The following is a 22,644-nucleotide window of genomic DNA, read 5'->3' as shown; positions in this document are numbered from 1 at the left end:
TGATCTCTCCACTGCTGCTGCATTCTCAGCTTTGGACCCCACCATGACCCGAGTTCTGGGTTGGACACCCCCCCCCCATGGCTTTTGCAGCCAGTAAGCTCCTCAGGCACTTGACCCTGAGATAGATGGGGAGCAGTAGGTTGGAGAAGGGCTAAGAAGAGAGAGGCCTCAGCCAATGGGGATGGGAGCCGTGTCATGGGGGCCACAGTCCATTCTTTCAGTTCATGGCTTTCAGTGCTAAGTTGGCCACCTGGTGACAAAGTAGCTCTCCATCTTCCAGACCCACCTCCCTTCTAGTGAGATTCCCCTTCCACCGCATTAATGAGCTAGGACTGACTGTCCACTGCTCTGCCCAGACCCTCCCTGCAGCACTCGTTCCCCCCGCTGCTGGGAAGGCAGCCGGGGCAGGTCCCCAGCACCAGCCCCCACAGGGAATCGCCTGGAATGAAGAGAGCTGGCTTGCCAGGGCAGCACAGGCACAGTGACTGCCTGACACGAGGCCCAAAGCCCTGTCCCCTTGCCCCAGCTCAGGACAATTCTGAACAGCCACCCTTGCCTCCAAGCTCCTGGGGGTCGGCTGCCCCTTAGGATCACACTGCAGCCCAACTCCTCCCTGCTTCCCCTGCTCCCTACCACAGGTGTTAATCCCCCACCTGCTCTCAACACCTTAAGGAAGCCAACCTACAGAACCTATAGAACTATCTCTTCCCTTCTCACCTGAGAAGCTCCTGTGATGGTTAATTTTATCAACTTGGCTAGACTCTGGTTCCCAGTGGTTTGGTCAAACACTAGTCTAGTCCTGTGCCATAATGTAATCTAACTAATATAATTGAAACCCAGTAAAGTAAAAACTATTTCCCCCATTAGATAAGACCCTGGATGGGAAGAGATAAGTAAACTAAATTACCCTCAACTATTTCCCCCACCCTAAAAGACTAAATAACCCTCAACTATTTCCCCCACCCTGGTTAAGGCAGATAATTAGATAAAACCTGGATGGGAATAGATAATGTAAACTAAATTACCCTCAACTAGTTCCCCACCTCAGGATGAGTATTCAGTCCCTTAAAGAATTGAATGGAAGGAAAACATTCTTTCCTGCAGGTGATAGACCACTAGAAGTGTCTTAGAAAACAACTTGTAAGTTAACTCTGGCCTGCAGACATGTGCAGTAGGGCAGAAAGGAACAGAAGTTAAGGGGAACACACTCTCCCCTCTGCCCAAGCCCCTATCAGCTGATGACAGAAAGCTGGTGTGACTCATCCGCCTCCAGGCACAATTGTCAACCATTTCACGCCCCAAATTCCTCAACCTTTTGTGAATCTGCATAACCCCCTCTTCTGAAACCTACAAAACTGTATTTCGATGGCATCTCGGGGAGTCAGATCTGGGTACAGAATATCTCGGGGAGTCAGATCTGGGTACAGAATATCCCCACTCCTTGCATTGCCGCTTTGCAATAAATAATTTTCTCTCCTTTTAATCACTCGGTGTGGAAACTGTTTCAGTCTGACTGTGCACCGGGCAGGGACCCGCATTTGGTCCTATAACATAATCACCTCCCGTGATGTAATGTAATGAAGCAATCAATTTAAAGCGGCATTCCTTAGTGTGTCCCACCTCCAGACTGTAAACTTCTATTCTGGCAGAACTAGCTCTCTTCCCCGACCCTGCACTCTCCCCATTGCTTGACCTACGTATCTCATGATGCAAGCCTGCAGAAACCTCTAGCCTCCTATCTACTCTGTGGTTTCTGGACTTGTCAGCCCTACAATCCAGTGAGCCAGTTCTTGAAGTAAAGCACACCCTCCCACATGTGATACCCTCTCCCTCTCCCTCTCTCTCTCTCTCTCTATATATACAGTCATGCATCCCTTAATGTCCACAGTATGTTCCATGGGACATTACATGATTTGGACATTGTGTGAACACTACATCCTAGTCTAGTCCTGCTTTTTCTTTAAGCATCTCGAACAAGCTTCACGCCTCAGCAGTGATCCTCAGCATGGTTAAGAGGGATTTTTGTTTGGTCTTCAATCCACACCGTCAGTAATTTCTCTATATCTGATATAGGTCCTTCTCATTTTCATTAGTCTTACAGCTCTCAGTGACGCCAACCCAAGCTTGGAGGATTTTTCCTCTGTTTGTGAGGATTGTCCTGACTGTCGAGTGGGACGTGCCTGCATCACGAACAATCGCATTCCCTGATGTTCCACCTTCGTGCTGTTTCATCATCTTCTGTTTCGTTTATTCTCCTTTGCCTCTTGCTGGGGCTGTCGCTTGCACCGATTCTGGCAGTATCTGGGAACCATGATGCACTTCACGGTAATATTTTTTTAAGAAAATTAAACAGAGAGATAACACCACAACTCTAGGTGTGTGATCCTCGAGATTGGATGCTGCTGCCCAAGTCAAAGCATACTGCGGTTACATGGTAAACATATACGGTACATACAAAGCCAGTAACGTGGGTATTTATTATGACTATCAGGACATGTGTGTTAAAGGTTATATGTGCACTGTACTGTTATATACCTGGCTGCGCAACCACTTTGTATACGAGAGACACGAGATACGGGTGTTGTGTGCATTCACTATGTCCTGTTCTCTGATTGGGATTTCTGAACTCTGTTGTAACCTTATGGGACCACAGACGTATGTGTGGCTCGATGCTGCCCGAACAGACATCACGTATCGCATGACTGCACGTACATAGACACAGAGCCAGACATACACCTGGGTCTGTTTCTCTACAGAAACAGAGAGGCCAGTGGGAGCTTACACAGGACCCACTCTCAACCCAGCCCGTTTGCAGGACTCAGAGCTCCTCCTGGGTCCCAGGCAGGGCTCTCTCCAAGCTGGGGGGCTAACGCAGGGAGCTACTAGCTTGCCATCTGAGGGCTTAGGGTAACGCTTTCCCACCTTCTGGAGACAAGAAGTGAACAAGCAGGGCATCCCGGGATAAAGGGAGACAGCCTTTAATCAGAGACCTCAGGTTTGGGTGTGCGATGGCAGGCAGCACAGTTGCAGGGAACCCCCCAGCCCCATCTGACCCTCCCCCTGAAGAGAGCTCAGTAGCCCTCAGCTTTTCTCCCAAGACCACACCAACCATGGTCCATGGAGGGTACTGACCGTGGAGAACACCGTTTGCTCCATTCCCATGCCATGCTCAAAACACTCAGTCTACGTCTGGCCCAGGTGGGCTATTCTGTTTCCACAAGAGCCCTGTGGGAATGAGCTCTGGCATCTTCAGCCAGGTCTGCCCCATGCCTGCCGGGCCACTGGCAGAGTTTTCTCCGTCCAGGGTCTCCCAGGAGTGAGATCTGCTTACACAGTGGACTCCTCCTTCCTTGAGGTTGTGGGCTTCTGGGGCGTGCGGCCAGCAGTGGCTGCAAGGGCCGCAGAGAGTCTGGAGGTGGTGGGCGAGAGTCTGCGAGGCCTGACGAACGTCATGGGGGTCTCTGAGGGGCTGGGGGCGCTCGTGGAAAGTGCTGATGCTTCAGCCAGGGTGCTGGCAGGCAGGGAAGGCCACCGGGATGTCCCCCAGGCCTCGGAGGCTGGGAAGGCAGGCTCAGCAGGAACTGGAGGTGGCCAAGGAACCCCCGGGGAGGCAGGAGGTAGAGTGGAGGCTCCCAGAGGGATGGAGGGCCTCAAGGAGGGCCGAGGGGACTGCAAAGCCCCAGGCTCCCCTGCGGATGTGTCCCCTGGCCCTGAAGGGGGTGAGAGCAAGGCCTGGGCTCCTGAGTGGCTGGAGGGTAAAGTCCGTGTGTTCGACAAGTTCGTCCTTGAGAGGAGCTGGAAGAGCGGGAGCACTGGCCTCTGAGATGATTCTGTTGGGGGCCCCGGGCACGCGCTGCAGTTGCCAGCACCCAGAGGGGCCTTCACGTTCTCTTCGGGGCTCCGGGCAGCTTTGCTAAACTCCACGTGTCCGTGAGGGAGGATCCTCCGTCTTTCCTTCAGAGGCAACGGGAACTCTAGAGTGTGGAGAGAGGCATGGGAAGAGAGGTGCACAGTGGTTGTCCTGGGGCTGAGGGGGCCCTGGACAAGCTGCACTGGGACAGATGCCTAGCTCCATCCTCGGAGGGACCTCAGCACACCTGGTGGGCACAGGACAGCTCCTGCCTTCAGGGAGAGAAGACCAAAGGAACCATGAACAGAGGGAGGCCCTGCTGGCTATGCACTATGTGACCTTGGGCAAGTTACATAACTCCTCTGAGCCTGTTTTCCTCATCTGTAAAATCGGCATAAAAATAATGACTACACAGGGCTGTGGTGAGGCACTAATGGGAGTGGAATGATGCTTGCTGTGTGACCTTGAGCAGGCCCCGTTCCCTCTCTGAGCCTGTTTTTCTCACTCCAGACCTTCTGAAAGTTGTTTCTGGGAAGAAGAACAAAATGGAAGATGGTGGTAAAACCCAAGGATCCCGGGGCCCATTTACCTGGGCAGGAGGAACAGCAGTCCCCAGGGGGCACCGGGGGATCTGCACAGTCCCGATGGCAGGGGACCTTCTCACAGCTCACCTCTCCCAGCTGGGGAAGCAGAAGGACACGTAGAAACACATGCATAAGGACCTGCTCAGACCAGCAACAGGAGCCCCAGACAGAGCCCAGGACAGCCTGCCTCAGCCCCTGCCTGAACCTCAGGGGAAGCCAAACACAGCAGGGCCACTTAAGGAAACCACTCGTCTGAAATTTGGACTTCCAGAAAAAGGGAGAATATTGTCAAAACCAAAGATATTCCAGCAGGTAACTTAAGGTGAAGAACGGCTAGAGAGGGCAGGTTCACAGTGACTCATGGGCTTGGCTGCTGAGAGGGTGGAGGTCTGAGTTCACCCACAAGTCCCTTGGAAGAAAGGCCTGGCAATCTAGTTTAAAAAAAAAAAAATCACTCGCCAAAAGCCCCATGGGGCACAGGGCTACTCTGACACACATGGGGTCTGCATGAGTCCGTCCACTCGACGGCAACTGGCTTGTTTTTTTTTTAAAGTGCATCCATGTTTTGCAGAGGGACAAAAGGCAAAAAGCGGCTACCTCCCAGCCAGCTCACCTGGCAGGTGCACCGGGTGCAGGGCTCATCATCCAAGGTGAACACCTGGCCATTCGCCACCTTTCTTCCCTCGTAGTTGCAGTCTGCGGAGGCAGAGGAGACAGGGCTTGTGAGAAGCAGCCCACCCGGGAGCCCAGGGCGTGGGGCAGCCATCCCACTCACCTTGGCACACCGGGCAACACTCCCCATCAGGGTGGAAAGGATAGGTGCAGGTGATGGGGCAGTCCACGGGCGAGCAGGCCACTGAGCCCAACTGCAGGACACAGAAAACACACAGACCCTTCGCTCTGGGCGGCTGATGGGACGCTCAGGAAGACACGGGTCATGAAGCCATTGAGTGGCCATCAGAGCCACCAAGGTTTGTAGCCACCCCCTACAAGGTGCCAGCCACAGAGCTCATCTGCAACAGACACCGGGTCAACCAGTCCACAAACTGCCCAGGAAAGGTGAGCAGTAAGGACAGGAGAGAAGGAAGGAGCCAGATTCTGAAGCTCCCAACGCATGTGGCCATGAATGAGAAGTGCACACCCACAGGGGTCACCCCAGAGGCCAAGGGGATGTGGACTTTGCGTTTCTCAATCTTTCTGTAGACCTTGTCCCTTTTCACGCCCTCACCCTGCAGAGGTTTACCACAGCAGATGGCCACTCTGCACCTGCACCCACTGCCAGCAAAGAAGCTCCGTCAAGCATTGAACACTTTTAGCAATAATGGTCTTGTTTTACCACATTTCCCAAACACTGGGTTATATTATTCCCCAACATGCTTTTTCAGACTGAGGCAGGATGGCTTAGGGGTAAAGGGGGAGCCCCCAGAGTCAAGACTCTTTTGGAACGTCAACTAGTTGCAGGATCTTGTGTGGAATTCCAGGCAGCATAAACAGTTAAGTGCTCGACTACCAGCCGAAAGGTTGGTGGTTGGAATCTACCCAGAGACACCTCAGAAACACATCTGGCGATCTGCTTTGGAGAAGTCCCAGCCTTGGAAACCCCGTGGAGCAGTTCAGCTCTGCACACACGGAGTTGTCACGAGTCAGACTCGACTCGACAGCAACCCACAATAACATCTTCAGCAAATTCTTTCATCTTTCTGTGCCTCAAGTTTTCTTATCTGGAAGCTGGAGATGATGGTGGTACTGACCTGAGGGTATTTTTGTGTGCTTAACCGGGTTAATATGAAGGGCTGAGAGCAGTGATGGGCACAAGAGCTCAGTACTGAGTCTATGGAAGAGATTTTGATACAGACCAGAATATCAAATTTTCATGGAATCCAGACCTTCTGGAGCCATGGAAGCTGGATGAAGCCCTGAAACTACAGTCCTGAGATAATCTTTAAACCTTAAGCCCAAAATATCCCCTAAAGTCTTCTTTAAACCAAATAACGGTTTAGCTTAACTCAAAGAATGTCTCTGCCTTGGGCCCTGTGCTCTTTCAAAGGACTATCTACCATACACAGGATCAAAATGACAAGGGCAACTCAAAAGGTTAGATGGGAAACTCAAGGGGCAGTGAGTTTATGTGCATGGGGGAGGAACAACTCAGAAAAGGAGGGTGAGACTGGCCACACAACTTGAAGGATGCAGTCAATGCAGAAACTGTTGCATCGGTCTAAGTTCTGCTGTGTATATACTCATCGACAACAAAGAATAAAAGAAATTTTTTAAAGAAGATTCTGATACAGACCCCGGGCTATTGTTCTCCCCTCCACCCTCAGTGACATTCCTGGGGCCACACTCTATACTCTGAGGAGCTCCTTCATGACTCTCCGTGGTAACCAAGCAGACTTTTGCCAGCCAGCATTACAGATATTTATCTGGCCCTGGCTACCAATCTGCCCTGGACACGGCTGGATGGAGTGGGCTTTCACCATGATCCAGAAGCAAGCCTGCTCTGAGGTCTCTAATGCAGCCTCTAGGAGCTCTGGTAGCAGAGTGCCTAAGGCACTTGACTGCTAACCAGAAGGCTGGCGGTTCAAACCCACCAACCACTCCTCGAAAGGAAGGTTGGGCACTCTACTTCCGTAGTGATACTGCTTCCAAAACCCAAGGAGGGGTCGCTACGAGTCGGGTCCGACTCAACAGCACATAACAACAATACAGCGTCTGGGGCTCAGGAGTGGATGCCGGTCCCCTGGGGGTTTCTGCAGACAGGATCGGGGCTGGTTGTCCATACCAGGCAGATGCAGCTCAGACAGGGGTCCAGCACAGACGGGAAGGTCTCATTGTTGTAGAAGATTCTGCCTGTGTAGGTGCAGCCTGCCAGGGAGAACACGCGGTGAGCACCAGCCAGGGGGGTGACGGACGGCCAGGCTCCTCGCTAGGGCAAAGGTCCAAGGCTTATCTGGAGAGCAAAGATCAAGCCATGTCTCCCCAGAGCAGTCGCCCCAGGGCGAGGGAAGTGACAAAGCACACATCTGAACTGGGAATTGGGTGCCTACTGTTTTTTGCACCAAATTCAGCAAAGGGATCAAGCAGACATGGAAGAAACTAGAGATGATGTCTTCTCCTGGCCTTCCGGGTTCTTGCCCCAGTGAGGGGTGGGGCTTCCTCCTCCACCCCTCTCCAGGTGGGACCATGTAGGGGGCCCGGGAAACTGCACCTGTGTGCATCACACCATCTTCCCAGCATCCTCTCTGCTCCTCCCCACTCAGCCAAACCCTGCTAGAGCTCAAGGCTCACCTCACACCCCACCCTGTCCGCACGTTCCCATGCCAGTCCACTCTCTGCTTCTTGATGCCCCAGACACCCAACTCCACACTACCTTGATCATACTGATCACCTACTGCTCTTGTGGTGTAGTGGTTAAGGCATTTGGTTGCTAACTAAAAGGTCTCTGGTTCAAACCTAATAGCTGCTCCATGGGAAAAAGATGAGGCAGTCTACTTGTGTAAAGATTTACAGCCTTGGAAACCCAATGGGGGTCACTATGAGTTTTAATCAACTTGGCAGCAGTGCGTTTGATTTTCGGTTTGGTTCAGTACAAAAAGAGCCCCAGGGCACAGAGTGGTTAGAGCTTAGTGGCTAAATGAAAGGTCAGTGGTTCAAATCCACCAGTTGCTCTGCGGGAGAAAGATGTCGCATTCTGATTCTGTAAAGATTACAGATTTCAAAGTCCTTTGAGGCAGTTCTACTCTGTCCCATAGGGTTGCTGAGTTGGAATCAACTTGACAGAAATGGGTTTGTTTGGTTTTGGGGTTCAACACGAAGGATTCCGGGTGGAGCAAGCTGTGTTGAGCTTTACTGCTAACTGAAAGGTTGCTGGTTTGAACCCACCCAGCAGTGGCACAGAACAAAGCCCTGGGAATGTGCTTTCATAAAGATTACAGCCAAGAATACCCCACAGAGCTTTCTCCTATACCGTAACTCACGGGACTGCCAGGGGCCAATCTGACAGCAATGGGCTTGGCTTGGTTTTTTGGTTCATACAGTAGCAGATGATGAAACAATAGGGAAGTATTTTATTACGCCTAAGGCATTTGACTGGGAGCTCTGGTAGCATAGTGTCTAAGGCACTTGACTGCTAACCAGACGGCTGTCGGTTCAAACCCACCAGCCACTCCTTGGAAGGAAGGTTGGGCAATCTACTTCTGTAGTAATACTGCCTCAGAAACCCAAGGAGGGGTCGCTATGAGTCGGGGACGACTCGACGGCAAATAACAACAAAACAACAACAAGGCACTTGACTGCTAACTAGAAGGCTGGCAGTTCAAACCCACTAGCCACTCCTCAGAAGGAAGACTGGGCAATCTACTTCCGTAGTGATACTGCCTTGGAAACCCAAGGAGGGGTCGCTATGAGTCAGAATTGAGTCAACAGCAGTGAGTTTGCTTGTTTTTTGTTTGTTTATTTACATGTTGAGTGCCTGGGTAGTGCAAACAGTCACTGCCCTTAGCTGCTCATCAAAAGGTTGGTGGTTCAAGTCCACTGAGAGGTACCCTGGAAGAAAGGCCTGGATATCCAGTCCCACAAAACCAACCAGTGAAAGCTCTGTGGGGCACTGACACACACAGGGTCCCAAGAGTCAGAAGTGACTGGAGGGTAAATGGGTTTTCTCATATGTTGGCTGCATGCAATCTATGCACAGGTATCATATTCAGAGGCTACAGTGACACACCAACCAACTCACTGCTGCCGAGTCAGATCCGACATAACAACAGTGATATGTTAACAGTGGTAAGAAGCCCTTTTTAATTGTTTTTCTTTTGGCTTTCTGTATTTTCTAAATTTTCTACCATAAAATATGTTACTTTAGAAATAGGGGAAAAGTGAATAATCACTTAAAAAACAAAGGATCATTTTGTTGCTTCTACTTGTCTCACACATATCAGTCTCTCATCTCTCCAGCCAGGCTGCAGGCTCTGCCTATCTTGTGACCTGCTGACAGCACCCAGCCAGGGCTGACCTGGGGCAAACGGCTTTACCTCTCTGAGTGTTTCCTCATCTGTAAAAGGGGCTTGGACCTTTGACAGAGTTGTTGGGAGGATGAGATGACGCTTGTCTGGTGCTTAGCACAGAGGAGCCTGGTGCAGCTGAGCCTGGATAGGGGTTCCCCTAGACCCCTGCCATGGGGCGGGGCTGTGCAGCCCCCCACTGGGGAATTACCTGCTGAACAGTCTGGGCAGCACTGTCCGGGGATCCGAATCGGGTTAGGGCAGGAGTCCACGCAGTCTGTCCTCTTGCAGCTCACTGAGCCGTCTGCCTGAAGGGAGGAGGAACTTCACCAAGATCCCACCTGTGACACCAGGCGCTGCTGTCCCCCCAGACCACCCTCCAGCCTCCCAAAAGGCCATGCTGCAAACCAGCCAAGGCTTGCCCTAAAGGGTACCATGACGTAGCTGGGAAGTGGCGATAGCCCCCGCAAAGAGGACCAGCTATGGGGGAAAAGTGGTGTGACCCTTCCAGAAAGGCTTGTGTGTCTAAGAAGAGTCAACAGCCTAGGGGGCCAGAGCTGGGGCTCTAGTCTCCACAACTTCCCGTCCCACTTGAGCAGCAACCAAAGGCAAGAACACAACAGGCTGCACCATCAGCCTCCAAATTGTCTCAGCTTCTACCTGGAGGCCTGGTTCACCCCAAACCTAAAGAGTGACACAAAATCCTATTTATATAGAAAACTACTCCACTAGAAATGTGTTTCAGGAGACAAAAGTGCCATCCATGCAAGGTTGCTGTTAATGAATGTAAACATGTATGAACCTTTGGTGTTACTTTCTTAGACTCTGAGGGCCCTAAATCAGACACAGAGGGAAAACAGGCATCAGGATGTACTTTCCCGCAAGTCTCATTCCAACCAGACACGCTAAAGCGCTATTAGAGTCTGAGGTTTATCGACAACTGGCACATCAGAGGGACCTGAAGGCCGAGCTGCCCACACACTGATGTGCACACAAACCACCTGGGGACGGAGACACAGGTTCTGAGTCCCAGGTCCCAGCAGGGACTTGAGATCCTGCAAGTCTAACAAGTGCCTAGGTGTGGCCCATGCTGCTGGCCCAGGGACCACACAAAGCTCTAAAGGACTTAAAGGAGACCTAGTTACGCAACGGTTAAGCACTCAGCTGCAGACTGAAAGGTTGCCAGTTTGAACCCACCTACCCAGTCTGTGGGAGAAAGACCCGGCAATCAGCTTCCGTAAGGATTACAGCCTAGAGAGCCCTGTGGGGCAGTTCTAGTTTGCCACATGGGATGCTGTGAGCTGAAAATCAATTCGATGGCACCCAATAACAACAAAGGACTTAAACAGCTAAAGCAACTGTTTCCTGGGAGAGAGCTGTGTTTGCATTTCTGCCAGTCTGACTCTAAAACTTGCATAACTTCCACTTAACCATTTCTGATAAGGTGAAGTCCCGTGACTCGTGTTCATGATGCAAAACTACACTTTCGTAGCAACAGCCTGAACAACTGGGCCATGGGCTGTCCCAGCCCCTCAGCTATCCATGCCCAGGAAAATGGTCTATTAGGATCCTACCAACTCCTTAGGCAAAGCAACTCTGGTTAGCATCTGGCTGCTGCTAAACAAACATTTGGCGGTTTGAACCTAGCAGACAGTCCATGGGAGAAAGATGAGGCAGTCTGCTTCCGTAAAGATTTAGAGCTTTGAAAGTCCTATGGGGCAGCTCTACCCTGTCCCATAGGGTCCCTGTAAGTCAGAATTGACTCAATGGCAGTGGGTTTGGGCTTTTGGAATGCCTCAGGCCAGCAGCTCTTGGAAGTCAGCATTTACGCATAGTGCTTCAGGCAGATGGCCAAGCTCCATCCCCCTGGAAAAGCTACCAAGGGCAGAATCAACTGCTTCTCAACCATTTCTGCAAGGGGGTCTTGATAGAGCAAGAGTGAGACTGAGGTCTGGCTGGGGCGCCCCACTTCAGGAGGGCAGGGATGCCTGAGGCATCTGTCAGGGGCACAGGGGTCTCCACTAGGCGCGGCAGGCAGGGCGGCCAGGAAAAGCAGCTGAAGGCGTGCAGGTTGTCATTCACCTGGCAGATGCACAACTCACAGGGATCACCAGGCGACCAGATCTGTCCAATCGGAAATTCAACCCCGTTGTCGTCGAGAGAGCAGCCTGGCCAGGGGACAGTGAGAGGGAGAGTGGGCAGAGGGTCGAGGAGGACCCTGAATGCTCACTGGACCTCCAGCACAACCCACCAGGGGGCACACACACACCTCTGCGCCCGCACGCTGTGTGGCCAGCCCCCGGGGTGCACACACAACCACCTGCTGGAACCAGGAGCCCCCCTACAGATGCCTGCCCCACTATCTTGTTTAGTGAAGTTTATCTCCAAACATGCACCTAGTATACACAGACAAACTCATACAAACATGCATTTCACACACTTACAGACATACACATTTACCACTCATACACACAATTCACACAAATCCATACTCACGTACTCAGTTACATGACAAACACACACAAAACTCACACATAGACATAACTCCCACACACACCCCACACTTGCACTTACACCTCACACAAACACATACACACACACAAATACACACCAGCACAACTTACACAATTATATGCACAGACACACAGAAACAACTCTCACACATACTTACACACATTTACACTTAACACACACATCTAACACATACAGACTCTCACACACACACAAACACACACTCATGGACACAACTCACACAATTACATGCACGAACACACACAGATACAGACCCAACTCACACACATACTTACAGATACAGACTTACACTTATCACACACACAACTCACATGCACACTTATAAACTCATACACACACACAAATACACACTCACATACTGTGGTGGTTCAGTTTGTGTGTCAACTTGGCAGGGCCTGGTTGAGCGGCTGGGCAGCTGGGTGTAGTATTCCCCATGATGAGAGCGGTAATCAACTCCATGGTGGAATCTACTGTGAGCAGCTAAGTAGCTGCTTTGGGTACGTGGTCTGCTTCCCATATATAAGAAGCAGCTTTGGGAATGGTCTCTAACTTATGGCACCCTCGGACCCTGCATGTAGCCATGTCGTTCAGCAGCCTGCCATGCTCTGCTGACCTTGGGACTTAGAATGAACTTGAATTAATGGCCTGCCGTGTGATTTGGTAACATCAGGACTGTGCCTTTTTACTTGTCAACCTTGGGTTTGTCAGCCTCAGCAGCCAGCAGCTGTCTGAGTGAAGAAAAGCCTCCAGCTTCAGTGGGCCAGGAGCAGGAGGCAGAGCTGAAGCCCAAGGTCGAGGGGCTTTCACCCAGCCCCTAGAACCTGGCATTTGAACTGGGTCTTAAATCCTAGAAACTGTAAGAGAATAAACAAACTCCCGTTTGTTAAAGCCATCCTACTTGTGGTATCTTCTGTTAGAGTGGCACTAGGTAACCAAAACACACGTATACACAGATACAATTCCCACAGACACAAACATGTACACACACTCCCACAGACACAACTTGCAGTCTTAGCAGATGAAGCTCAGCCACCCTCCTCAGGCGTCCAACACCTGTGCTGGGTGCAGCTGCAGGATGCAGGGCTGGGCAGCCCTCACCTGTCATGGGCGTGGGCTCCCGGCAGGTGAAGCAGCACTGTCCAGGGCCCAACCACCACTCCTCTCGGGGGCAATCCAGCTCTGGACATGGCGTGAAGGAACATTCTACCTCCCCATTCTGTAAGAGAGCCACGGGGCAGGGGACAGTCAGCTGGGCGGCTCCCATCCCCAGGCCATCTGAAGGCTAAAGAGGAAGCTACTAGCCTACTAGGCCACCAGCCCTCACAAACATCTCCAGGAAGCAGGAGGGGGAGGGAAGGCTGAGTCCCTCACTGGTGAGTGAGGCTGGGCCGGGTGACCCACCAGTTTGCAGGGTGTTGGGCTGGGTATCCCAGCCCTGCCCTGGCTCATGATAGCAGCAGCTCTGTCCAGGCTCCCAGCTTCCATGGCTTTTCACCCCCTCTCACTGCAGCCAGAGAACCTGCTTGAACCCCAATCCCATCACATCACCCACATCTCAGCACCCTCTGCAAAGTCCAGACTCCCAGGCCTGGCTCAAAATGCCCTTCATGACTGAGGCCCCAACAGACCTTCCCTAAAGTGCTGCCCTTGGCCAGTGGGCACCATCTCCTCCAAAGATGCCTAGAGGAGCACAGGCCACAACCGACCAATGCTAGGGGTATAACAGGCCCTGCCTCTGGACAGACTATCTCTGGGTATGGTTCCTGCTCCAGAGCTCCCCAAGCATCAGCCTGGGGCTGGGCTTCTCAGGACACCACAGCTTTGTTGGCTTCCGCCTCCACCCTCCCTCGTTCTCCTGAGCAGATCCTTTGCACTGAGAATCCCATCCCAGGTGCTGCCCTGGGGGAACTCAGGCCACGACACGGGCTCTTCCTCCAGCCTCCTCTCTCATCCAACTCCTCTTTCTCACATCGTATCCCAGCCAGGACAGACGCTTCAGTTCTTAGAGCCTGCCATGCACTTGCTCACCACCTGCCCTTGGCTCATGCCGAGCCCTCTGCCAGGCACACCTCCCTCAGCCCTCAGGGCCTGACTGGACCTAGGCTTCCTTCCGGCTTCGACTTGGCATCTCTTCCTCCAAGGCTTTCCTGAAGCCTACAGTCTGATGAGGAGCCCTGGTTGCCTGTCCATCACCCACCTAAGCAGGGAGTGCCTCGATATAGAGGACAGGCGCTGTGACCTGAGCACAGTTCAGATACAGTCACAGTTCTAGAAACGGTGGTGCTGAAGGGTGGCCTTCAAGGAGTCGTGGGACGGTCCCTTTAGTATCTGTGCTGCCTCCGTCTCCCTCTCACTGTGCGCCAGCTTCTCTTCTCCCAGTCAAGGTGTCCTGGGTAAAGTCCTGAGACCCTACCCCCTCCTTGCCCCCCACTAATTCCAGAAGGGCCCAGAGCCTCAGCTCTCCTACCTGGCAGACACAGCTGGTGCAGTCGTCGCCACCCCCACTGAACACAGCGCCGTCCGCATACCACTGGCCGTGGAAGTAGCACCTCACTGCGGAGGACAGAGAGAAGCTCAAGGTCTGTGGGCTGGGGCAGCCAGAGAAAGGGTGGGACATGTTGGGAGGCTGTGAGCAGCTAACATACCCCCACAGCACTCCACAGCCTGACCCACCTCCAAAAACCCCCATCACTTCCTCTCTCCAAACCTTAGAGCCCAATATGTTGTTGTTGTTATTTGCCGTCGAGTCGGCCCCGACTCATAGCGACCCCTCCTTGGGTTTCCGAGGCAGTATCACTATGGAAGTAGGATTGCCCAACCTTCCTTCTGAGCCCAATGTAGTTTTTACTATTTAAAAACTGACAGGAAAATGAATCGCAGGTGAAATAAGGTCTGCCATGGGTTGATTAAGGAGCCCTAGTGATGCACTGGGAGTTCTGGTGGCGGAGTGCCTAAGACATCTAACTGCTAACGAGAAGGCCAGTGATACACTGGTTAAAGCACTCAGTGGCCAACCAAGAAGTCAGTGGTTCAAACCTACCAGCTGTTCGGTCGGGGAAAGACGCAGCAGTCCATTTCTGTAAAGATTTACAGACTTGAAAACTCTACGGAGCAGTTCCTTTCTGAACTATAGAGCCTCTATAGTCAGAATCGACTCAACGGCGGGGGGTTTGGTGTTTTGGTTTTTATGGGTTGAACTGTGTCCCCAAAAGACACAAGTTGAGGTCCCAGAGTCTGGTACCTGTGAATGTGACTCTGTTTGGAAATGGGGTCTTTGAAGATGCTACTGGGTAATGTGAGGTCATACTCATGTTACTGGAGTAGAAGGATCCATAATCCAATATGAGTGCTGTCCTCATCAAAAGAGGACAGACAAAGCCACAGGGGGAGAAGGAGGCAGCCATGTGAAAACAGAGGCAGAGATGGGACTGACGCGGCCACAAGTCAAGGAGCGCCAGCAACCCCCAGGTGCTGGAAGACAAGGCAGGCTCCTCCTCTAGAGCCCTCAGGGAGAGCATGGCCCGCCTGACACCTTGATTGCAGACTTCTGCCCCCAGACTGTGAGACAGAAAATGTCTGCTGTTTTAAGCACCCAGTTTGTGGTATCTTGTTATGGCAGCCCCAGGAAACTGACAGAAATTCCTTATCCAAAAAGGCAGGGATGCCCTGACACCCAAAGAGTAAAAGAAAGGACGCATACCCGAGACACCTAAGGCAAAGAAAGACCCGTGCCACTCCCTGGAGCTACAAGGATCAAATGAGAAAGCCCAAGATCTAAAGACCAACCCAATGGTCAAAACCACCTAAAAGCCAGCGCCATGCCCACTCGCAGTCAGGGAGCACACAGGAGTGCTTTAGTCAGACCACTCTGAGTTCAAATCCCAGATATGCAACTAGGGCATGACTTTGGGAAAGATTCTTAAACTCTCTACACCTCAGTTTTCTTATCTGTATAATTGATTTGATCACCGTACCTACATTTAAAGACTATGTTGCCCGTTCAAAAATTTTAAAAAATTAAAAATAATTTAACATCTGAGAGGATTCCCCAAGACTAACACCCTAAGGTATTTCATAAACCTTGAACCAAAACTAACCCTCAAAGTCACCCTTCAGCTAGATAATAGATTGCCTCATAAAATAAAGAATATGATCAGTGAATACTGTGCATCTTTAAAAACTCATCTAAAAAAAAAAATCTGTATGAGACCAAAGGGTCAACAATTACTCTAAAGCAAAAGTGGAAGGGTAAGAAAACAGGGAAACTAGACAACTGGAAGCCAAACAACCAGAAGACAATCATGAGGATGTTGATAGACTGGAAAACACCACCAATGTCGCTGAACAATTTGTGGAGTAATAGTTAAACAGGAACCTAATTTGCTGTGTACCCTTTCACTAAAACACAATAAAATATTATTTTTAAAAATAGTAATAACATGGATGAACCTAGAGGACATTAGGCTGAGGAAAATCAGTCAGTTCCAGAAAGACAAATATTGTATGAAACCACTACTTAAAATGTCAAGAAAAGGTTTACACATAGAAAGAAACATTCTTTGAAGGTTACCAGGGTGGGAGGGACAAACCAAACCCAAACTCACTGCCATCGAGTCGATTCTGACTCACAGCGACCCCCACTGGGTTCCTGAGGCTGTAAATCTTCACGGAAGTAGATCGCCCCATCTTCCCCCCACGGAGCAGCTGGTGGGTTTGAACCACTGACTTTCTGGTTAGCAGCCAAGTGCCTTATCCACTACACCACCAAATCACTAACTGAGTGTAGACATGTGTTAACTTGAGTGACGGGAAAGGCCATATACAATAAGGGCGAGGTCAGCACACACTGATCAAGGCAGACGAAGACGTTGGGAGCAGTCGGAGTTAAAGCAACCAAGGAGAATACTATTACGTACACAACCCTGCAAAGCAGTGACAACAATCTACGAGCGGATACAGAGACTCAAGTTGAACTGGCGTGGGAAGGGGAAGGGGACTACACCCACAAATATATAGAGGTTTGACACAGGATAGCTCTACCTACGTATTGATACACCAAGAAAACCAAATGCACTGCCGTCGAGATGGATCCGACTCATACCGACCCTTCCTTGGGTTTCTGAGGCAATTATCACTACAGAAGTAGATTGACCAACCTTCCTTCTGAGGAGTGGCTGGTGGGTTTGAACTGCCAGCCTTCTGGTTAGCAGTCAAATGCTTTAGGCACTATGCCACCAGAGCTGCTAATACATCCATGACTATAGTGGCATACAGGGGGCAAAGTTATGAAAACTTCTTAGCCATAACCAAACACCTTGAGGAAATGAGTTGCTGGGCCTGGCAGCTCAGGATCACAGTCTTGGGGGGCATCAAGGTCAACTGGCATAACACAGTCCACAAAGATAATGCTCTAAATCCTATTTTGGTGAGTAGGGACTGGGGTCTTAAAAGCTTATGGGTGGCCCTCTAAGGTGAAACTACTGATCTCTCCTTGTCCAGAGCAAAGAAGTGTGAAGAAAATCAAAGACGCAAGGAAACAATTAGTCCAAAGGACTAAGGACCCACATGAACCCCAACCTCCATGACCCTGGGACCAGAAGAATTAGATAGCGCTTGGCCACTAACCCCGACCACTCTGAAAGGATCACAGTAGGAGGTCCTGGATAGAGTGCAGGCAAACGTGACACAGAACTCACTCATAACAAAGATCAGGCTTACTCTGTCTGGTCTGACAGAGGCTGGTGGAACCCCACAACTTTTGCCCTTTAGTCATGCTTCAGGCCTGGAACTGAGCTCACCCCCATGGCCCAACTTTCAGCCAAACAACAGCCAGGCCTATATGGTGAACAATAACACCAGGAAGTAAGCCCTCCTTAGAACATCCAACCATCCGAGATCAAAAGGACAGCGTTTGCCCAGGGACAAAGCTCAGAAGGCAGGAAGGGACAGGAAAGATCAAAGGGAAATGCAACCACAGGAAGGAAGTGGGAAGAGCCTATTACACTGTGGGGATCTAATGAATGCCATAAAAAAGCATGCCTACGAATTGTTGAATAGAAAACCAATTTGCTTTGTAAACATTCACCCAAATCACGATAAAAAGTTTTAAAAGTAATATAACATCTAAAAGTTTAAAAATACACTTATTTAAAAAGGACACCAGCTACAGAGCCATAAAGAGAAATGAAACGCTGATGCATGCCACAACATGAGTGACCTTGAAAACACTGAGTGAAAGCAGTCACCAAAGGGCAGATACCAACTGTATATTGTTGTGTTGTTACATGCCGTCACTCATAGTGACCCCTCCTTAGGTTTCCAAGGCAGTATCACTACAGAAGTAGATTGCCCAACCTTCCTTACGAGGAGTGGCTGGTGGATTTGAACTGCCAGACTTGTGGTTAGCAGTTAAGTGCCTTAGCCACTATGCTACCAGAGCTCTCGGATACTGTATAATCTCACTTGTATGAAACAGGCAAACATAGATAGAGAAACCAGGCTTGAATGGGTGAAAGGGGGAGGGGAAGAGGGAGTTATTGTTTGGGATGCACTGAGTTAATGTTAATGGTGGTGGAGGACACCAGAAAAGGACAGTAGCAACGGTGGCAAGACATGAGAAACGTGCCCAATGTCACTTGTCAACGTGGAAGCTGTCGTGTTGACAATGGTTTTGGAGTGTGTGTTTTCACCACAATGAAAGAAGAACATCATGAGCTTGGAAATGAGAGAGCACCGAGTTCAAGTTCTGCTCCATTAGGACCTGGTAGTATGTCTGTGGGCCAGTGACTTGACATCTCGGAGCCTCAATTTCGTCATCAATACTATGGGGCAATGAATTGCACTCCCTTAGAGAAGAGTTTAAACAAGGATTAATGGTTAGACAAGATCAAGTGCTGGGAAGTGGATGGCACAGTAGCCATGGGGCAGAGAAGTTAGCGGACGTTCCGATGGTGACGTGGTCCCAGGAAAGCTGACCTAGTTTTCTAACAAAGGACTGACTCATCAGTGAGGGAGGGACCGATTCCCCGCCTAAAGTCAGAGCCAGGCTGCAGCCGGACTCAGAGCCCTTGCCGCCTGCACGAAAGGGCAGAGGGCACACGGAGCTGTGAGCAGTCCAGCACCCAAACCACTGAGCACACAGTAGGTGCTCAGTAACAATGGGCAATTTGAAATATTTAACTTGCTCTGAGTTTCTAAAGCAGGAATCCATCTCCTTCCCTTCTCCTCCACTCGCCTCGCCCCTAACACACACCAGAAAGCCCTCCCAGTTACCCCCCACACACACACACATAAGCAAAATGCTCAAGGGGACCTCTCACCTGGAACACAGGTACAGCAGTCAGACTGCGGGGAGCCGTGGCAGGGGCCAGGAGGACACTTGGGGGCGATGCAGGACACGTTTCCAGCCTAGGAGAAGGCAAGAGATGGTGCTGGTGGTGGAGAGGGGAGGGGAGGGGAGCAGGCAGTACAACAGGGCTCTTCCCACCTTCAGGCTCATAAGCAGCAGCTCGGGGGTCTGTTTCACACCAGGCCCAAGGGTTCCAGTCCAAAATGACGGCTGCCTATGAGAAGCCATCCAAGACCCTTACTGGTCACTGTGGTCATGAGGCTGGGCGGCATGGACCCACTTCGGAACAGCGCCCTGTCTGAGGGGCGGGGCCGGGCAGAGTAGCATGCTGCCTCCTCCGTGAGCCTGAGCCTTCCACAGCGTTGGTATCCGAGAGGATGTGCTGAGCCCTGAGCGGCTGCTGAGCCCCGAGAGCAGAGGCTGGCAGAGAGAGGGACTTTCACCCTTCCTGCCTGAGCATCTGAGTTCTGAACCAGGGGCTAAATTGGCAAGTCAAAGATCTCACCTAAAAAACCCCATGTGTAAAATCTGAAGTTAATAGAGGACCTTATGCTGAGTGAAGTAAGCCAATCACAGAAGGGCAAATATTGTATTAGTTCATTATTGTAAAAAGTCAAGGAAAGGTTTATACATGGAAGGAAACTTTCTTTATTGGTTATCAGGGGTGAGAGGGAAGGGGAGGAAACATTGCAAAAATTCAAAAAAAAAAAAAAATTGAAGTTAAAACATAAAAATAATAAAAAGAGAGCACTGGTTTTGGAGTCACCAGACCTGAGTCCAATGTCTGGTCCTCCAGTGACGAGCTGTGTGACTTTAGGCAAAGTAATCAGATTCAGATCTCGGAGCCGCAGTTTTCCTGTCCATGAGATGGGGTGGGAAATGGTGCCTCTCTGAGGGTGGGGGGTTGCTGAGAGCGCCAGGCCACTGCACTGCCCGCCCCCCCATCTTACACCACAGCTTCCACCATGGCTGCTTGACCAAGAGCCGAAGTCACAGATGGTTAGAGGGTGGCAGCAGGGACTGGCTGACAGAGCCTGGGCTCTGGACTCCACAGACTTGGCTCAAATCCCAGCTCTGCCACCTCTGAGCCTCAGCAACAGTGACTTGAAGAGCTGCCGGGAGCCCGAGGGGCAGAAAAAACCAAACTCACTGCCTTCGAGTTGAATCTAACTCATAGCGACCCCTCCTTTGGAGGTGGTATTACTATGGATGTTGATTGTCCAATCTTCCTTCCAAGGAGTGGCTGGCTTTGAACCGCCAACCTTCTGGTTAGCAGTCAAATGTCTTAGACACTCTGCCACTAGAGCTCCTCCCGAGGGGCAGAGGCAGGGGAATAGGCATGCCTGGCATACAGTGGGTACTCAGAACAGAACACACGTGACTGCAACATCTGCATATGCTATTGCTGTCAGCTGCCATCCGGTCAGCCTGGCTCTCGGGGACCCCGTGCACGATGCAACAAAACATTGCCGACCGAGTCCTGCACCCTCCCCACAACTGGTTGCCTACAGGACCCCTGTGATCCACGGGGCTTTCACCGGTGATTTTCAAGCAGGAGGTCGCCAGGCCATTCTTCCTGGTCTGTCTGAGTCTGGAAGCTCCACTGAATCCCGTTGAGCATCATAGCACCCCACAAGCCTCCACTGATGGATGGGTGGTAGCTGCCCGTGAGGTGCACTGGCTGGGAACTGAACCCGGGTGTCCAGCATGGAAGGGGAGACTTCCGCCACTGAGCCACCAACGCCCTAGTTCTGTACACTGCTGTTGATAAGTGTCATCGAGTTAGTGCCAACTCATAGAGGCCCACGCACAACAGAACAATACACTGCCCAGCCCTGCACTGTCCTTAAATCGTGGCTGTGCTCGCGACCATCACTGCAGCTACTGCCTCAATCCACCTCATGGAGGTCTTCCTCTTTTTTGGTGACTCTCTACTTTCCCAAGCCTGACATCCTTCCCCAGGGCCTGGATAACATGACCAAAGTAAGAGTGAGGAAGTCTGGCCATTCTTGTTTCTAAGGGGCATTCGGTTGTACTTCTTCCAAGACACAGAGTAGGCACTTAATAACCAGCCTTGGAGGAGTGTGTCTGCCTAAAGCAACCCCCTCTGATCCAGTGAGTTTGGTAATGAGCTGCCTCCCTCCCGCATGTGGATACCTTTATTGTCCTGGCAAATATTTTGCCTGAAGAGAAAAACAGCCTCCCTGGTGGGCAGTTTCTGAGGGATCTCATCCCCTTCTCTCCCTCAACACATGGACCCTGTTTGTCTGTTTGCTTTTTTCCACTCAGCAGATTCTTCCCTGATGCTCCAAAGATCTAGAGGTTTGACATTTCCCACCCTCAGACTCAAAAGGTTCTGACCAAAGTCCACAACTCGAGAGCCCGCCTGCGTTCACCAAGCTCACCTTTCATCTCCGCTCGTTTGTCCTTTGCCTAAAACCCCCAAAGGTTAAGAAAACACCCCAGAGGCTCTGGGGATCCTGGAATGCTTACCAGACAGACACAGACAGTGCAGTTCTCACTGGGAGGGGAAAACACCTCGCCTTCTGCTCGGATGACGCCACTGTGAAAACAGCCTTTGAAAGAAACAGGAGATGGGGGCCTCAGGCTCTTCAAAGCAGAGGAAGCCTGAGGGCTCATGACTCTCACGCCTGGAACCTTGTCCCCTTGTCCCAGCTGCCCAGCAGTGGTGGACTTGGAGCCCTTGAATTGAATGGTCCTAGGATCCCAGGGGAGCCACCCAGAAGACATCTGCAAAGGGTCAACCACGGTGGCCCAGGGCGGTGGTCTTCCTGTCTGGTGAACCCAGAACTGTCTCAGAAGCACAGCATGTTAGCCCGGTAAGACTGCATGGTGCTGCATAAAGACTGGGCAGCCCTGGGCCGACTCCTCCCCGTCCTTCCTGGCTCAGGCCAGATGGGTTTTCCTGGCCACCCTGAAGGTGAGTCCATGCTTCATTCTCTCTTCCATCCACTGCCCTCATAATATTTACAGACAGACAGTGCTTGCCTGTCTGCATCTATATCAGCCATTTCTCCCATGGACCGTGTCTATCTCATTGATGGGTGATCAGTGAGCACCTGGGACAGAGAATTCAGTGATGCTTCAAATCTAGTCATGGCAGGGAGGCTGGGACCTGGTGTCTCTGGAATCTGTCAGTTCCTGCCTATCTTGCAGGTCACTGTCCTCTCTTCCCTGGACCACTGCCACAGCCTCACTGGCCTTCTGGCCTCTGGTCTACATCTACAATCCAAGGTGAGCCTTCAAAAGACCAGCCAGGACGTCTCGTGGCCCTCCATGGCCTGCAGGCCCTCTTGGCAGCTGGCGTCA

The 22,644-nt window shown here is 51.3% G+C and overlaps 1 protein-coding gene across 1 annotated transcript in view; it reads right to left on the bottom strand.

The window, feature by feature from the left end:
- Window positions 1–3,327: 3,327 nt before the first annotated feature.
- Window positions 3,328–22,644, bottom strand: part of VWCE (von Willebrand factor C and EGF domains) — a 39,299-nt gene continuing 19,982 nt past the window's right edge. The window contains exons 9-19 of the mRNA XM_007945017.2: window positions 21,808–21,890; window positions 19,286–19,373; window positions 14,434–14,519; window positions 13,065–13,182; window positions 11,517–11,602; window positions 9,646–9,742; window positions 7,217–7,299; window positions 5,210–5,300; window positions 5,048–5,130; window positions 4,440–4,530; window positions 3,328–3,974 (exon numbers count right to left, since the gene is read on the bottom strand). Of these exons, the coding sequence (XP_007943208.2) occupies window positions 3,328–3,974; window positions 4,440–4,530; window positions 5,048–5,130; window positions 5,210–5,300; window positions 7,217–7,299; window positions 9,646–9,742; window positions 11,517–11,602; window positions 13,065–13,182; window positions 14,434–14,519; window positions 19,286–19,373; window positions 21,808–21,890 (1,553 nt within the window). The remainder of the gene's footprint in view (window positions 3,975–4,439; window positions 4,531–5,047; window positions 5,131–5,209; window positions 5,301–7,216; window positions 7,300–9,645; window positions 9,743–11,516; window positions 11,603–13,064; window positions 13,183–14,433; window positions 14,520–19,285; window positions 19,374–21,807; window positions 21,891–22,644) is intronic.

The sequence above is a fragment of the Orycteropus afer genome, unplaced genomic scaffold, assembly GCF_000298275.1.
Source record: "Orycteropus afer afer isolate SDZICR_OR568_19922 unplaced genomic scaffold, OryAfe1.0 scaffold00130, whole genome shotgun sequence".
NCBI lineage: Eukaryota > Metazoa > Chordata > Mammalia > Tubulidentata > Orycteropodidae > Orycteropus > Orycteropus afer.
The sequence above is the reverse complement of the archived record's forward strand: the minus strand, read 5'-3'. Positions and strand labels throughout refer to the sequence as shown.